Source organism: Pseudorca crassidens, chromosome 3 (genome assembly GCF_039906515.1).
Source record: "Pseudorca crassidens isolate mPseCra1 chromosome 3, mPseCra1.hap1, whole genome shotgun sequence".
Classification (NCBI taxonomy): Eukaryota; Metazoa; Chordata; class Mammalia; order Artiodactyla; family Delphinidae; genus Pseudorca; species Pseudorca crassidens.
The window spans coordinates 47,799,009-47,814,293 of record NC_090298.1 but is presented as its reverse complement, the minus strand read 5'-3'; the positions used below and the strand labels follow the sequence as shown (position 1 = coordinate 47,814,293).

The window sequence follows — 15,285 nt, the reverse complement described above, 5'->3', positions numbered from 1 at the left end:
ATTTAAGCTGTCTTTCAGTTTATTTATCCTTAAGTTGATTTAATGATTTCAAGACCTCTTTTTTTTCTTACTGACTCAAAACTGACTTTTCAAGTAAAGTGCAGTTATTGGATGTTCTTTTCAGAGAAGATAAAGCTGAACTTCTCTCTGTTAGTCATCCTTTTTGAAGTCTATTGTGACTGTTTTTGAAAGGTTTCTCCATAGTTCTCTGATTTATGATTTATTATTCTTATTTATGATTCTTCTGATTCAGCTCAATACAAACTTGTGAACAGTAGACATTTTAAAATTCTTTATTTCTGCAGTTGCCTTATGAATAAGATCTTTATAGTTTATTTGGATTATTTTTTTGTGAATATCATGGACAAGATTTTAAGCCTTTATTTCGGCTTAAATAAATAAAAAATGAAGATAAAAAGTCATTACCTACTAATTTCTATGTCTACTTTTTAATTGATTTTATTTTATTTTTGGCTGCGTTGGGTCTTAGTTGCTGCACTCAGGATCTTTGCTGTGGCATGTGAGATCTTTCATTGCGGTGCGTGGGCTCTCAGCTGCGGTGTGCGGGCATCTCTCTAGTTGTGGTGTGTGGGGTCAGTAGTTGTGGTGTGTGGGGTCAGTAGTTGCAGTGCAGGGCTCTCTAGTTGTGGTGTGAGGGTTCTGTGGTTGCAGCATGCAGACTCTCTAGTTGTGACTTGTGTGCCTCAGTAGTTGTGGTGTGCGGGCTTAGTTGCCCCGCAGCATGTGGAATCTTAGTTCCCCGACCAGGGATCGAACTCACATCCCCTGCATTGGAAGGCAGATTCTTAACCACTGGACCACCAGGGAAGTCCCTATGTCAGCTTTAAGAACTAGAGTTCTTGGGCTTCCCTGGTGGCGCAGTGGTTGAGAGTCTGCCTGCCGATGCAGGGGACACGGCTTTGTGTCCCCGTCTGGGAAGGTCCCACATGCCGCGGAGCGGCTGGGCCCATGAGCCATGGCCGCTGAGCCTGCGCGTCCGGAGCCTGTGCTCCGCGACGGGAGAGGCCCCAATAGTGAGAGCCCTGTGTACCGCAAAAAAAAAAAAAAAAAAAAAAAAAAAGAACTAGAGTTCTTGCATTGCTTTTTCAGTGCAATGCAATATATCCTTCTCTAGCAAGCTAACAGAAAAAGATGCTCTGAGAAAAATATGTATTTAATTGCCTCTATTGTTCTTTAGACTTCCATGTATTCATCCAAGGAGTGATGATGTTGATTCCCAGGGGGAATAAAAACAGAAAGGAGTATAAAAGGGCAGAGTAAGGATATTGGGAAGCTTTATATCTCCTCCAAGATGGATTTTTAGACTGAAGCTTCAGTCTCATTGCGAGGTGTTGGATATTCAAGGAAAGGAGGATTAATCTTTATTAGAAATAGTTATGAAAATGAATTTTAGGCCAAATGATTTTTGTGCTAATGTTACTTTCCTCAACAAGTGTTACTGAAGATTTATCTGTCAATAATTTCCATTTGCGTACTTACCACCTAAAAATTTCAGCAGGAGTTATGAGGCAGTAAGGGTTTTGAGCTGGGTGAAAGAAATGGCTTACCCTAACATCCCATTAAGAGCATGTTTAATCATGAAAATCAAGTGACAGACCAAGGTTTATTTATTTAAAAATGCATCACATGTTTGACTCCTGTTTTTCTTCATAAATGTTATTTAATGGGCGTAATGAATGGATGTTTTTATTTAAAAAATTAAAAAAAAATTTTTTTCCTTCTTTAACATCTTTATTAGAGTATAATTGCTTTAAAATGGTGTGTTAGTTTCTGCTGTATAACAACGTGAATCAGCTATATATATACATATATCCCCATATTTCCTCCCTCTTTCATCTCCCTCCCACCCTCCCTATCCCACCCCTCTAGGTGGACACAGAGCACTGAGCTGATCTCCCTGTGCTATGTGGCTGCTTCCAACTAGCTATCTATTTTACATTTGGTAGTGTATATATGTCATGTCACTCTCTCACTTCGTCCCAGCTTACCCTTCCCCCCACTGTGTCAAGTCCCTTCTCTATGTCTGTGTCTTTATTCCTGTCCTGCCCTTAGGTTCTTCAGAACCCTGTTTTTTTTTTTTTTTTTTTAGATTCCATATATATGTGTTAGCATATGGTACTTGTTTTTCTCTTTCTGACCTACTTCACTCTGCATGACAGTCTCTAGGTCCATCCACCTCACTACAAATAACTCAATTTCGTTTCTTTTTATGTCTGAGTAATATTCCATTGTATATACATGCCACATCTTCTTTATCCATTCATCTGTCGATGGACACTTAGGTTGCTTCCATGTCCTGGCTATTGTAAATAGAGCTGCAATGAACATTGTGGTACATGACTCTGTGAATTATGGTTTTCTCAGGGTATATGCCCAGTAGTGGGATTGCTGGGTCATATGGTAGTTCTATTTGTAGTTTTTTAAGGAACCTCCATAGTGGCTGTATCAATTTACATTCCCACCAACAGTGCAAGAGGGTTCCCCTTTCTCCACACCCTCTCCAGCATTTATTGTTTGTAGATTTTTTCATGATGGCCATTTTGACCGGTGTGAGATGATACCTCATTGTAGTTTTGAGTTGCATTTCTCTAATGATTAGTGATGTTGAGCATCCTTTCATGTGTTTGTTGGCAATCTGTATATCTTCTTTGGAGAAATCTCTATTTAGGTCTTCTGCCCATTTTTGGATTGGGTTGTTTGTTTTTTTGATATTGAGCTGCAGGAGCTGCTTGTATATTTTGAAGATTAATCCTTTGTTGCTTCATTTGCAAATATTTTTTCCCATTCTGAGGGTTGTCTTTTGGTCTTGTTTATGGTTTCCTTTGCTGTGCAAAAAGCTTTGAAGTTTCATTAGGTCCCATTTGTTTATTTTTGTTTTTATTTCCATTTCTCTAGGAGGTGGGTCAAAAAGGATCTTGCTGTGATTTATGTCATAAAGTATTCTGCCTATGTTTTCCTCTAAGAGTTTGATAGTTTCTGGCCTTACATTTAGGTCTTTAATCCATTTTGAATTTATTTTTGTGTATGGTGTTAGGGAGTGTTCTAGTTTCATTCTTTTGCATGTAGCTATCCAGTTTTCCCAGCACCTCTTATAGAGGAGGCTGTCTTTTCCATTGTATATTCTTGCCTCCTTATCAAAGATAAGGTGACCATATGTGTGTGGGTTTATCTCTGGGCTTTCTATCCTGTTCCATTGATCTATATTTCTGTTTTTCTCCCAATACCATATATCTTGATTACTATAGCTTTGTAGTATAGTCTGAAGTCAGGGAGCCTGATTCCTCCAGCTCCGTTTTTCTTTCTCAAGATTGCTTTGGCTCTTCGGGGTCTTTAGTGTTTCCATACAAACTGTGAAATATTTTGTTCTACTTCTGTGAAAAATGCCATTGGTAATTTGATAGGGATTGCATTGAATCTGTAGATTGCTTTGGATAGTATAGTTATTTTCACAGTGTTGATTCTTCCAACCCAAGGACATGGTACATCTCTCCATCTGTTTGTATCATCTTTAATTTCTTTCATCAGTGTCTTACAGTTTTCTGCAGACAGATCTTTTGTCTCCTTAGGTAGGTTTATTCCTAGGTATTTTATTCTTTTTGTTGCAGTGGTAAATGGGAGTGTTTGCTAAATTTCTCTTTCAAAAATTTTATCATTAATGTATAGGAATGCAAGAGATTTCTGTGCATTTATTTTGTATCCTGCTACCCTACCAAATTCATTGATTAGCTCTAGTAGATTTCTGGTAGCATCTTTAGGATTCTCTATGTGTAATATCATGTCATCTGCAAAGAGTGACAGTTTTAATTCTTCTTTTCGGATTTGGATTCCTTTTCTTTCTTTTTCCTCTCTGATTGCTGTGGCTAAAACTTCCAAAACTATGTTGAATAATAGTGGTGAGAGTGGGCAACCTTGTCTTGTTCTTGATCTTAGAGGAAATGGTTTCAGTTTTTCACCATTGAGAATGATGTTGGCTGTGGGTTTGTCATATATGGCCTTTATTGTATTGAAGTAACTTCCCTCTATGCCTACTTTCTGAAGGGTTTTTATCATAACTAGGTGTTGGCTTTGTCGAAAGCTTTTTCTGCATCTATTGAGATGACCAGATGGTTTTTCTCCTTCAATTTGTTAGTATGGTTTATCACATTGATTGATTTGCGTATATTGAGAATGCTTGCATTCCTGGGATAAACCCCACTTGATCATGGTATATGATCCTTTTAATGTGCTGTTTGATTCTGTTGGCTAGTATTCTGTTGAGGATTTTTGCATCTATGTTCATCAGTGATATTGGCCTGTAGTTTTCTTTTTTTGTGACATCTTTGCTTGGTTCTGGTATCAGGGTGATGGTGGCCTCGAAGAATCAGTTTGGGAGTGTTCCTCCCTCTGCCATATTTAGGAAGACTTTGAGAAGGATAGGTGTTAGCTCTTCTCTAAATGTTTGATATTATTCTCCAGTGAAGCCATCTGGTCCTGGGCTTTTGTTTGTTGCAAGATTTTTAATCACAGTTTCAATTTTAGTGGTTCTGATTGGTCTGTATATATTTTCTATTTCTTCCTGGTTCAGTCTCAGAAGGTTGTGCTCTTCTAAGAATTTGTCCATTTCTTCCAGGTTGTGCATTTTATCGGCATATAGTAATTTATTGGCTTGTAATAATCTCTCATGGTCCTTTGTATTTCTGCAGTGTCAGTTGTTACTTCTCCTTTTTTATTTCTAATTCTATTGATTTGAGTCTTCTCTCTTTTTCATGATGGCTAATGGTTTATCAATTTTTTTAATGTGCTTAAAGAACCAGCTTTTAGTTTTATTGATCTTTACTATTGTTTCCTTCATTTCTTTTTCATTTGTTTCTGATCTGACCTTTATGCTTTCTTTCCTTCTGCTAACTTTGGAGTTTTTTTGTTCTTTCTCTAATTGCTTTAGGCATAAGTTTAGGTTGTTTATTTGAGTTGTTTCTTGCTTCTTGAGGTAAGAGTGTATTGCTATCAACTTCCCTCTTAGAACTGCTTTTGCTCCATCCCATAGGTTTTGGGTCGTCGTGTTTTTATTGTCATTTGTTTCTAGGTATTTTTTGATTTCCTCTTTGATTTCTTCAGTGATCTCTTGGTTATTAAGTAGTGTATTGTTTAGCCTCCATGTGTTTGTGTTTTTTACAGAATTTTTCCTGTAATTGATATCTAGTCTCATAGCATTGTCATCAGAAAAGATACTTGATATGATTTCAATTTCCTTAAATTTACCAAGGCTTTTTTGTGACCCAAGATATGATCTCTCCTGGAGAATGTTCCATGAGCACTTGATAAGAAAGTGTAATCTGCTGTTTTTGGATGGAATGTCCTATAAATATCGGTTAAGTCCATCTGTTTAATGTATGATTTAAAGCTTGTGTTTTTTATTTTTTTTCATTTTGGATGATCTGTCCATTGGTGAAAGTGGGGTGTTAAAGTCCCCTCTTCCTATTATGTTATTGTCGATTTCCCCTTTTATGGCTGTTAGCATTTGCCTTATGTATTGAGATGCTCCTATGTTGGGTGCATAAATATTTACAATTGTTATATCTTCTTCTTGGATTGATCCCTTGATCATTTGTCTCTTGTACTTCTTTGTCTCTTGTACTAGTCTTTATTTTAAAGTCTGTTTTGTCTGGTATGAGAATTGCTATCCAGCTTTCTTTTGATTTACATTTGCATGGAATATCTTTCCATCCCCTCACTTTCAGTCTGTATGTGTCCCTAGGTCTGAAGTGGGTCTCTTGTAGACAACATATTTATGAGTCTTGTTTTTGTGTCTATTCAGGCAGTCTGTGTCTTTTGGTTGGAGCATTTAATCCATTTACATTTAAGGTAATTACAATATGTATGTTCCTATTACCATTTTCTTAATTGTTTTTGGTTTGTTATTGTAGGTCTTTTCCTTCTCTTGTGTTTCCTGCCTAGAGAAGTTCCTTTAGCATTTGTTGTAAAGCTGGTTTGGTGTTGCTGAATTCTCTTAGCTTCTGATTGTCTGTAAAGGTTTTAATTTCTCCATCGAACCTGAATGAGATCCTTGCTGAGTAGAGTAATCTTAGTTGTAGGTTTTTCCCTTTCATCACTTTAATTATGTCCTGCTACTCCCTTCTGGCTTGCAGAGTTTCTGCTGAAGGATCAGCTGTTAGCCTTATGGGGATTCCCTTGTATGTTATTTGTTACTTTTCCCTTGCTGCCTTTTTTTTTTTTTCTTGCGATACGTGGGCCTTTCACTGTTGTGGCCTCTCCCATTGCGGAGCACAGGCTCCAGACACGCAGGCTCAGTGGCCATGGCTCACGGGCCCAGCCACTCCACAGCATGTGGGATCCTCCTGGACCAGGGCACGAACCTGTGTCCCCTGCATCGGCAGGCAGACTCTCAACCACTGCACCACCAGGGAAGCCCCCTCCCTTGCTGCTTTAATATATTTTTTTTGTATTTAATTTTTGATAGCTTGATTAATATGTGTCTTGGCTTATTTCTCCTTGGATTTATCCTGTATGGGACTGTCTGTGCTTCCTGGACTTGATTGACTATTTCCTTTCCCATATTAGGGACGTTTTCAACTATAATCTCTTCATATATTTTCTCAGTCCCTTTCTTTTTCTCTTCTTCTTCTGGAACCCCTAAAATTCGAATGTTGGTGCGTTTAATGTTGTCCCAGAGGTCTCTGAGATGGTCCTGAATTCTTTTCATTCTTTTTTCTTTATTCTGCTCTGCGGTAATTATTTCCACTATTTTATCTTCCAGGTCACTTATCCGTTCTTCTGCCTCAGTTATTCTGCTATTGATTCCTTCCAGAGAATTTTTAATTTCATTTATTGTGTTGTTCATCATTGTTTGTTTGCTCTTAGTTCTTCTAGGTCCTTGTTAAACGTTTCTTGTATTTTCTCCATTATATTTCCAAGATTTTGGATCATCTTTACTCTCATTACTCTGAATTCTTTTTCAGGTAGACTGCCTATTTCCTCTTCATTTTTTAGTCTGGTGGGTTTTTACCTTGCTCCTTCATCTGGAGCATCTGTGTATTTCTCTGTCTTCTTATTTTGCTTATCTTACTGTGTTTGGGGTCTCCTTTTTGCGGGCTGCAGGTTCGTAGTTCCCGTTGTTTTTGGTGTCTGCTCCCATTGGGTAAGGTTGGTTCAGTGGGTTGTGTAGGCTTCCTGGTGGAAGAGACTGGTACCTGTGTTTTTGTGGACACAGCTGGATCTTGTCTTTCTGGTGGGCAGGACCACGTCCAGTGGTGTGTTTTGGGGTGCCTGTGAATTTATTATGATTTTAGGCAGCCTCTCTGCTCATGGGTGGGGTTGTGTTCCTGTCTTGCTAGTTGTTTGGCAGAGGGTGTCCTGCACTGTAGCTTGCTGGTTGTTGAGTGGAGCTGGGTCTTAGCGTTGTGATGGAGATCTCTGGGAGAGCTTTCGCTGTTTGATACTACGTGGGGCCAGGAGGTCTCTGGTGGACCAATGTACTGAGCTTGGCTCTCCTACCTCAGAGGCTCAGGCCTGACACCTGGCTAGAGCACCAAGACCCTGTCAGCCACACGGCTCCAGGAGTCATCGTCATGACAGCCCTTCACTCCCCCACAGCAGACTCAGCAGCCGTACAGACAGTGCACTTCAAATTGCCAATCTGGCAGACTGCCTGCAGAATCATTCCTCCTCCTCCTCGTCTGCCTTGGGGGGAGCTGGCGCAGCCAACTTGGCCAAGAAGACGAGGAAAAGGTGTGGGGTCTGTGTGCCCTGCAAGAGGCTCATCAGCTGTGGCCGAATGAATGCTTTTAAAAAATCATACATTGTTGGGTACTATTAGCCGTGTGTAATGATTTAAGTACGAATTCATTACCTGAAGTTTGGAATTATATAAACTATCATGGATAAAAGAAGTGGGGACTATTGTTAAAATATCTGTGTTTCCCACTGACTGCAATAATATTTTCTTCTTGGTTTTTAGATTTCCTCCTTCCTCACCCCTGAGACCATATCCAAAGAGGCCCCCATATCAAAAGGATGTTATTAAATTTCCAGAATGGGATGATCCCCTACCAGGCACTTCACAAGAGAATATCCCAGTGAGGCCAGTTGTGATGGTAAGTGCCATTATAGAAGCAGGAGGACTAGCAGAGGGAAAGATAAGAAATAGTCTGTGAACCATCAGGCTTAGTCCAGTTTTTCTTTCGATCCCTTGGAAACAATGGTCTGAAAGCACTTTAAAACAATATCATATCCGTTGATAGCTGAGAGACTAGTAACACGGGAAGATTGGCTTTTGCAGTTTTTCACTCTTGCCTATGGGCACTGTGACTGAATACATGGTAGCTGTTTTCATATGTTTCGACTGAGCAGTTTTCTCTTAAAACTCCCTTCTAATTTCCTTTTCCTTTCTATTCTATAATTTTCCTCTTCTCCCTCTTTGTCTTCTCTTCCTGAACTTTTTTGTAATTATTACCAGTTGAAAGTGAGAAGTTTGGGACATGGAAGATTGTGGAGTGAGCCCTGACACAATATGAACAAAGGTAGGTTCTGCTAGTTTTGGGAAACCTAAGCACATTGTAGAATAAACTACCTTTTTTGGGGTGTACTTCTTCCTTGAAATACCTCAGTAGAAAACTATTAAGATTGCCATAATGCTAAAAAATAAAATGCAGACAAATATTTTATACTGCAGTTTTTAAGAATTGTACCAACACCAACGTTTTAGGTTAATCTAGTCTTATAGGACTGGATGTCCAGTTCATACATTTGCAAAGATATGTTGTAAACATTTTTAGGCAATGTGATTGAAAGAAAAAAAATTTTTTTAACAGAGGTTGTATTGTATCTCAGTTTGAGGAGAATAATTAAGCAACTTAGGCTTTATCAAAAATAATTCAAGAAAAAGAGTGGCACCAGTGACAGAAGTGGGGACTCCGTATGAACTTGCAGATTAGTCAGGGACAGTGATGAATGTAGTTTTAAATATGTTTGATGAGAAAGGTGGGTTGTATTAAATGGAAGTATCTAACAGGCAGATGGAGATAAAAGCTCTGGAACTTAGATGAGAGGTCGTATTTGAAAGTCATTAACATTCATTCAGCAAAGATTTGCTGATTGTCTACTGTGTGCCATGCATCCTGCCAGGTTCTACAGATGCAGCTGTATGTAATACGGTTTTTCCTCCAGAAGGGCTCATAGTCTAGTGAAGTATTCAATACGATGATAGATTATTAGAAAACAAAGTGGAACTACTCTGAAAGAGTGAGCACAAAGGGTATTTGAGGACTATTTAATTCATTACTAATGAGGAGAACTTAATTAAGGTCTAGCTGATAGTTCCTGTACTTAAGAAAGTTAAAATACCAGCTCCATGAAATCAGGTTCATTTTTTTTAACATTTGTGTTTAAACACCTAATATGACCCCATCAGTAGAGTGGTTATTCAACAGATGTTTTTTCATTATAATGTCATCCAGTATTGTTTATACAAAAGAGGTAAAAATCCCATATTAAACTAATGTGTATTTATGTCATCGATATAATAACTTCCCTTTTTTGTTCTTTTTGGTTCTGTGAACCTTTAGGAAGACCAGCTGGTCATTAGCACACTTTTCATGCACCAATGAAGAAGACAGTGTCATCTCTCTTCTCTCTTCTGTTTTCAGTTTCTAATTTTTCATCAGCCCTGAAGTGGTGGTATACCAGTCTCAGATTCATCAAACATTTCCCCCACAGCTTGTCATGTCGCTGGTCGTCTGTGTGTATATTTCTGATAATGTTGCTCTTGCCTTTTCTTGTACTTCCCTCTAAATCAAGTGGTGGAGGTTTGAGCTCCTCACTTGCTACAGTTCCTCTAAAGCTTGGGCTGTCCGGAGGAAGAGGACTGTCCAGAGGAAGAATGGCAGAGCAGGATCTGTTTCCCCAGTTGGGCCTTATGCAGGTTTTAGGTTGATGAGGTTAGTAGTCAATAGAGAAACAGTCCACCTTTCTTATAGGACCTGAGCTCGTATTCATTTCTTCTATCTTACTTGTCCTCTTTGTATCTCTGCCTCCACTTTGCTTGTTCGTTTTTGTTTTTGTTCTGTCCTATCCTCTCTCTTGCCTAGCCATTTTATAAAATAAAATGAAGTGAGGCAAATAGAATGATTTGTTGTGTTTGCTGAGGGGCAGTGTAATGTGGAGAGGACAAGTGTGAGCTCTGGAGACAGACTGCTGGATTTGAATCTTGACTCCTTCATTTACTAGCTGTGTGATTTTGTTTCTCTGTTTTATTCACCGTGTCTGTGTCTCATTTTTCTTTTTGGTGAAAGTGAGATGAAAACACCCCCCTGGGGTAAGGTCATTATGAGAATCAAGTGACTTCCTATCTATAAAGTGTATAGAAGGTGCCTGACACACAGGTTTTCAGAAACTGTTAACTGCTATTGCTGTTATTAACAGAATTGTTCATAGGTAGAGACAAAAGAAAAAAAAAGTACTCATAATATCATCCAGAGAGAATTAATATTAACATTTTTGTTGTGTTTTATTTTTTTCCACGCATGTTTTTAAAAACAAAATGAGATTGTGCTGTGCTGTTTTGGTAGCCTATGTTCTTCACTTAGAACAGTGTATTGTGTCCATTTTTTCATGTTATTCAACATCATTTTTAATATCTGCATCATGTCTATAAAGGATTATGGTTTACTTATCCAGTTCTTTACTGTTAGATGTGTACCATGTTTTCAGCTTTTTCAGTATGTGTGTAAACGATGCAATGAACAGTATCTTTACAGATAAATAGTTGAGTATTTCTTTAAGATAACTTTTAGAAGTGAATTTGCTAGGCAAATGCAACAACTGATATTCCTGCCTTTAAAAGAGAACACCTAATTTGGATACTTTAAAAAAAAAAAAGTCACAAATCCATGTGACCTTCAAGTTTCTTTTGTAGTTCAGTAATTCTCCAAAAACGAAACTAAAAACCACATCAAAAAACAACTGTCCAGTTCACTTTTTCTAATTAATAAGATTTTTCTATAATGACACTTCTGCAAAAAACTATTATAAAAGTCCTTTGTAGGTGATTTCTTACATGTTTTGCCTTTAAAAGTTCATAGTTCCTCACTGTCATTACCAAAAGGAAGTTTTAAGATTTCTGTCTAGTAGCCTAAATGTGAGAAGGGAGGTGCTAAGAATGTTGAAGCGCTAAAGCTATGTGACTTTGAGCAAATTACTTAACCTCTCTGGGCTTTAGTTTTTCTTCCTGGCCATCTCCAGGTGTCCTTGTGGAGCTCTTTTTTTCCTGCCTTCTTCAGATGCCTAAGATCTGGGGCCTGCTATCTAACATTGTACTTAGTTGATCTTTCCTTATAAAAAACAGAGAATTCTTGAAAGTAATAGACTTTAATGTTATTTTAAACAATCACTTAATTTGGACAGTGTGTGAATTTGGATAGATACTCCTCAATGTTAATTAATTTGAATTAATGAAATTTTATTTTACTGCTACTTCACTGATTAGTTAGAACTCCCACAGGGAAAAATAGCTAATGTCATGCTTATTGCCATAGCTGTTTTGCAATTCTTGAATATTCATTTATGATATGACCTGATCTTTGAGTCATACTTTATTACTCTGCAGTCCATGCAAAGAAAGTTAATGTTTCAAATTATTATTTTAAAACAAGTTAAAAATAACCAAATCAAAGAAATTTCTCATAAACTCATACTCTGTCTATTGAAATACTTATTCTCTCTCTTTCTTACCCTCCTCCTCCCCCCCCCAATTAGAATTCTGAGATGTGGTACAAGCGTCACAGCATTGCTATTGGAGAGGTGCCGGCTTGCCGTCTTGTCCACCGCAGACAGCTGACAGAGGCCAATGTAGAAGAGTTATGGAAGACTATGACATTATCATAGTATGTGCATTTGCTATTAATGAGAACTTCAAGTATTTTTCTTTTTTTTTTCTGTTTTGCTTCACTACTACTCTCTGCATATTTAATTTTCTGAAACTGTGTATAAAACTCTCAAATTTGATTGCATTATTTGCAGCTGTGCTGCTTAGCAAACATAATTTAACTGAATTCTGGGAATTTTCTATTGTCATTTATATGCTAGTTAAGAATAGAACATTAAAAGTTCTTTTTTTTTTTTTTTTTTGCCACTGGTCCAAAATTACCTAATGTTTAATTATTTTTATTTATTTTTTATTATTATTATTTTTTTTGGTACACGGGCCTCTCACTGTTGTGGCCTCTCCCATTGCGGAGCACAGGCTCCGGACGCCCAGGCTCAGCGGCCATGGCTCACGGGCCCAGCCGCTCCACGGCATGTAGGATCCTCCCGGGCCGGGGCATGAACCCGCGCCCCCTGCATCGTCAGGCGGACTCTCAACCACTGCGCCACCAGGGAAGCCCAATTATTTTTATTTTTGTTTTTTTAAATTTAACTATAGTTGATTTACAATATTGTGTTAGTTTCAGGTGTACAGCTTCAGATTCTTTTCCATTATAGGTTATTACAAGATATTGAATATAGTTCCATGTGCTATGCAGTAAATCCTTGATGTTTATCTGTTTTATATATAGTGGTGTGTATCTCTTAATCCCATACTCCTAATTTATCCCTCCTCCTCCCCTTTACCCTTTGGTAACCATAAATTTGTTTCTATGTCTGTGAGTCTATTTCTGTTCTGTAAATAAGTTGATTTGTATTATTTTTTTAGATTGCACAGATAAGTGATATCATATAATATTTGTGTTTTTCTGTCTCACTCACTTCACTTAGTATGATAATCTGTAGGTCCATCATCCATGTTGCTGCAGATGGCAATATTTCATTCTTTCTTATGGCTGAGTAATATTCCATTGTGTATATGTGCCATATCTTTATCCATTCATCTGTCGATGGACACTTAGGTTGCTTGCATGTCTGGGCTATTGTAAATAGTGCTGCAGTGAACCTTGGGATGCATATATCTTTTTGAATTAGAGTTTTCATCTTTTCCGGATATATGCCCAGGAGTAGGATTGCTGGATCATATATGGTAGCTCTATTTTCAGTTTTTTAAGGAACTTCCACTATGTTTTCCATAGTGGCTGCACCAATTTATATTCCCACTAACAGTGTAGGAGGGTTCCCTTTTCTCCACACCCTCTCCAGCATTTATTATTTGCAGACTTTCTGATGATAGCCATTCTGACCAGTGTGAGGTGGTAACTCATAGTTTTGATTTGTATTTCTCTAATAATTAGTGATGTAAAAGTCTTTAAACTTTCTAGTTACACTGAAATCTTAAGCTTAATGAAACATGTAGTGGAAAATTTGGTCTCCTAGATATTTGATGTACAATAGGTAATTAAAGTTAACAATGTCGTAGCAAGTTTTTTTTTTTTTACTTCTTATAAAGATGTACTCACAGCGGTTTCTCATTATTGGATAAGCTAGTTTTTGTTCTTATAATATTTTACTTAGAAAGTCATTTTCTTGACATTCAGTGTGTTGTGTTTTTAAATTAGTGAAGTACTATGTTAATAACAAAATGATCTAAGTTTGTTTTATATATGCAATGTCTAACCTTTTTGCCCCACAAAGGTGAAATGTGTGAAAACAGCACATTCTAAAGATTGATCTTTTACAGTGCCAGTTCTTGGTCAGATAATGATTTTTAAAAAGTAACTAATTAATTTAATCATTATTTATCTTTTTTAGTTTACAGAAAATCCTTGGCCTGGATTCCTTAGAAGAAGTTTTAGACGTTAATCTTGTCAACTCCAAGTTCATCATCCATAATGTATATAGTGTGAGCAACCAGGGAGTTGTTATCCTTGATGACAAGTCAAGTAAGTGCATAAAAGCCGTTTTGTTCCCGGTTGACCCAGTACATTGGCTGTACAGGTCCATCAGCTTCTCTTTGACCCTTCCCTAAACCTTACATATGTTTACCCCCTCATTACATATAGCCTTAGCTCACTTCCAGAGACCTTTAAACTAATTGTTTGGAGTCAGGAAATGTCATAGAAAGATGACTACCCAGGAGTGAAAGCCTCAGCAAGATCCATCCAGATGCTAGTTCAGTGTTAGCCACACAGGGCATTAAGTGGTTCTTTATCATCCCCAGAAAATACCTGAGAAGTGAGTAAGTTTAATGCCTAACAGAAAGCTTGAGTCAGTTTTTACATGGGTCCTGGGGTCTGACTGATTTTTTTAGAGCTCTCACTGACCTTTTCATTATGGTGTCTCTGTGTCAGATTTTCTGGGATAGTCTTGGTTTATGTCATTTTTTTTTCCTTTTTAATAAAGGTAGCTTTCCGGGCTTCCCTGGCGGCGCAGTGGTTGAGGGTCCGCCTGCCGATGCAGGGGACGCGGGTTCGTGCCCCCGTCGGGGAGGATCCCACATGCCGCAGAGCGGCTGGGCCCGTGAGCCGTGGCCGCTGAGCCTGCGCGTCCGGAGCCTGTGCTCCGCAACGGGAGAGGTTGCAGCAGTGAGAGGCCCGCGTACCGCAAAAAAAAATAATAAAAAATAAAATAAAATAAAGGTATCTTTCCAGATGTTGAAGGTGCTTTAATTTTTTTATACTTTTTCCTCCAAGCCAGTTTATAAATTGGGAAAAAAGACATTTAGCAGCCACCTATCCTGGTTTTTGATTAGGAAAAATAAGGTCCTGGTAACTGTAGTGAGCCAGAATCCCCAAACTGATTTAAAAATTTTCTTCCTCTGGATAAGGGATAGACCAGAATTGGATGGACGCTTCTTTTACTTCACACACTTGATCCTAGGAATTAGCTGGAGCTAGAATGACGTTTGGATGTGGGAAGATGGTATAGTACTTTTGGGCTTTTGTAAATTATTATTAAATGTAGGGCTGGAGGCTCCTGGGCAGCAAACAAACCTGGCCTAGAAGGAGCCTGAGCAGTGAGAGAGGAAGAGGTTTTTCTAGGCCATGTTTCCTGACATGAGCAGAATGTGTCTTTGAAACCTGAAACACTTCCCCTTTAAAGCCCCTCTATCAGGAATGAAGAACATTAGGAAACAGAAATAAACAGATTTGTGACTTCATGAGTTGTCAGGTTAACATCAACATATAAAATTACATAGAATGAGGGGGGTATTGTTGTCTTTGAAGTACATCTAAAATCCTTCCACATTCTCTGAGTACAGCAAACATGAATACTTCCAGCTACCAGTTGGATGATCAGTTGTCTTTTTTTTTTTAATTTATTTAATTAATTTTTAATTTTTGGCTGTGTTGGGTCTTTGTTGCTGCGTGCCGGCTTTCTCTAGTTTCGGTGAGCAGGGGCTAC

At 38.1% G+C, this 15,285-nt stretch overlaps 1 protein-coding gene across 1 annotated transcript in view; it reads left to right on the top strand.

Moving 5' to 3' along the window:
* Window positions 1–15,285, top strand: part of DEPDC1B (DEP domain containing 1B) — a 107,810-nt gene that overhangs the window by 49,976 nt on the left and 42,549 nt on the right. Inside the window, exons 3-5 of the mRNA XM_067730755.1 lie at window positions 7,976–8,111; window positions 11,770–11,897; window positions 13,693–13,823. Coding sequence (XP_067586856.1) covers window positions 7,976–8,111; window positions 11,770–11,897; window positions 13,693–13,823 — 395 coding nt within the window. The remainder of the gene's footprint in view (window positions 1–7,975; window positions 8,112–11,769; window positions 11,898–13,692; window positions 13,824–15,285) is intronic.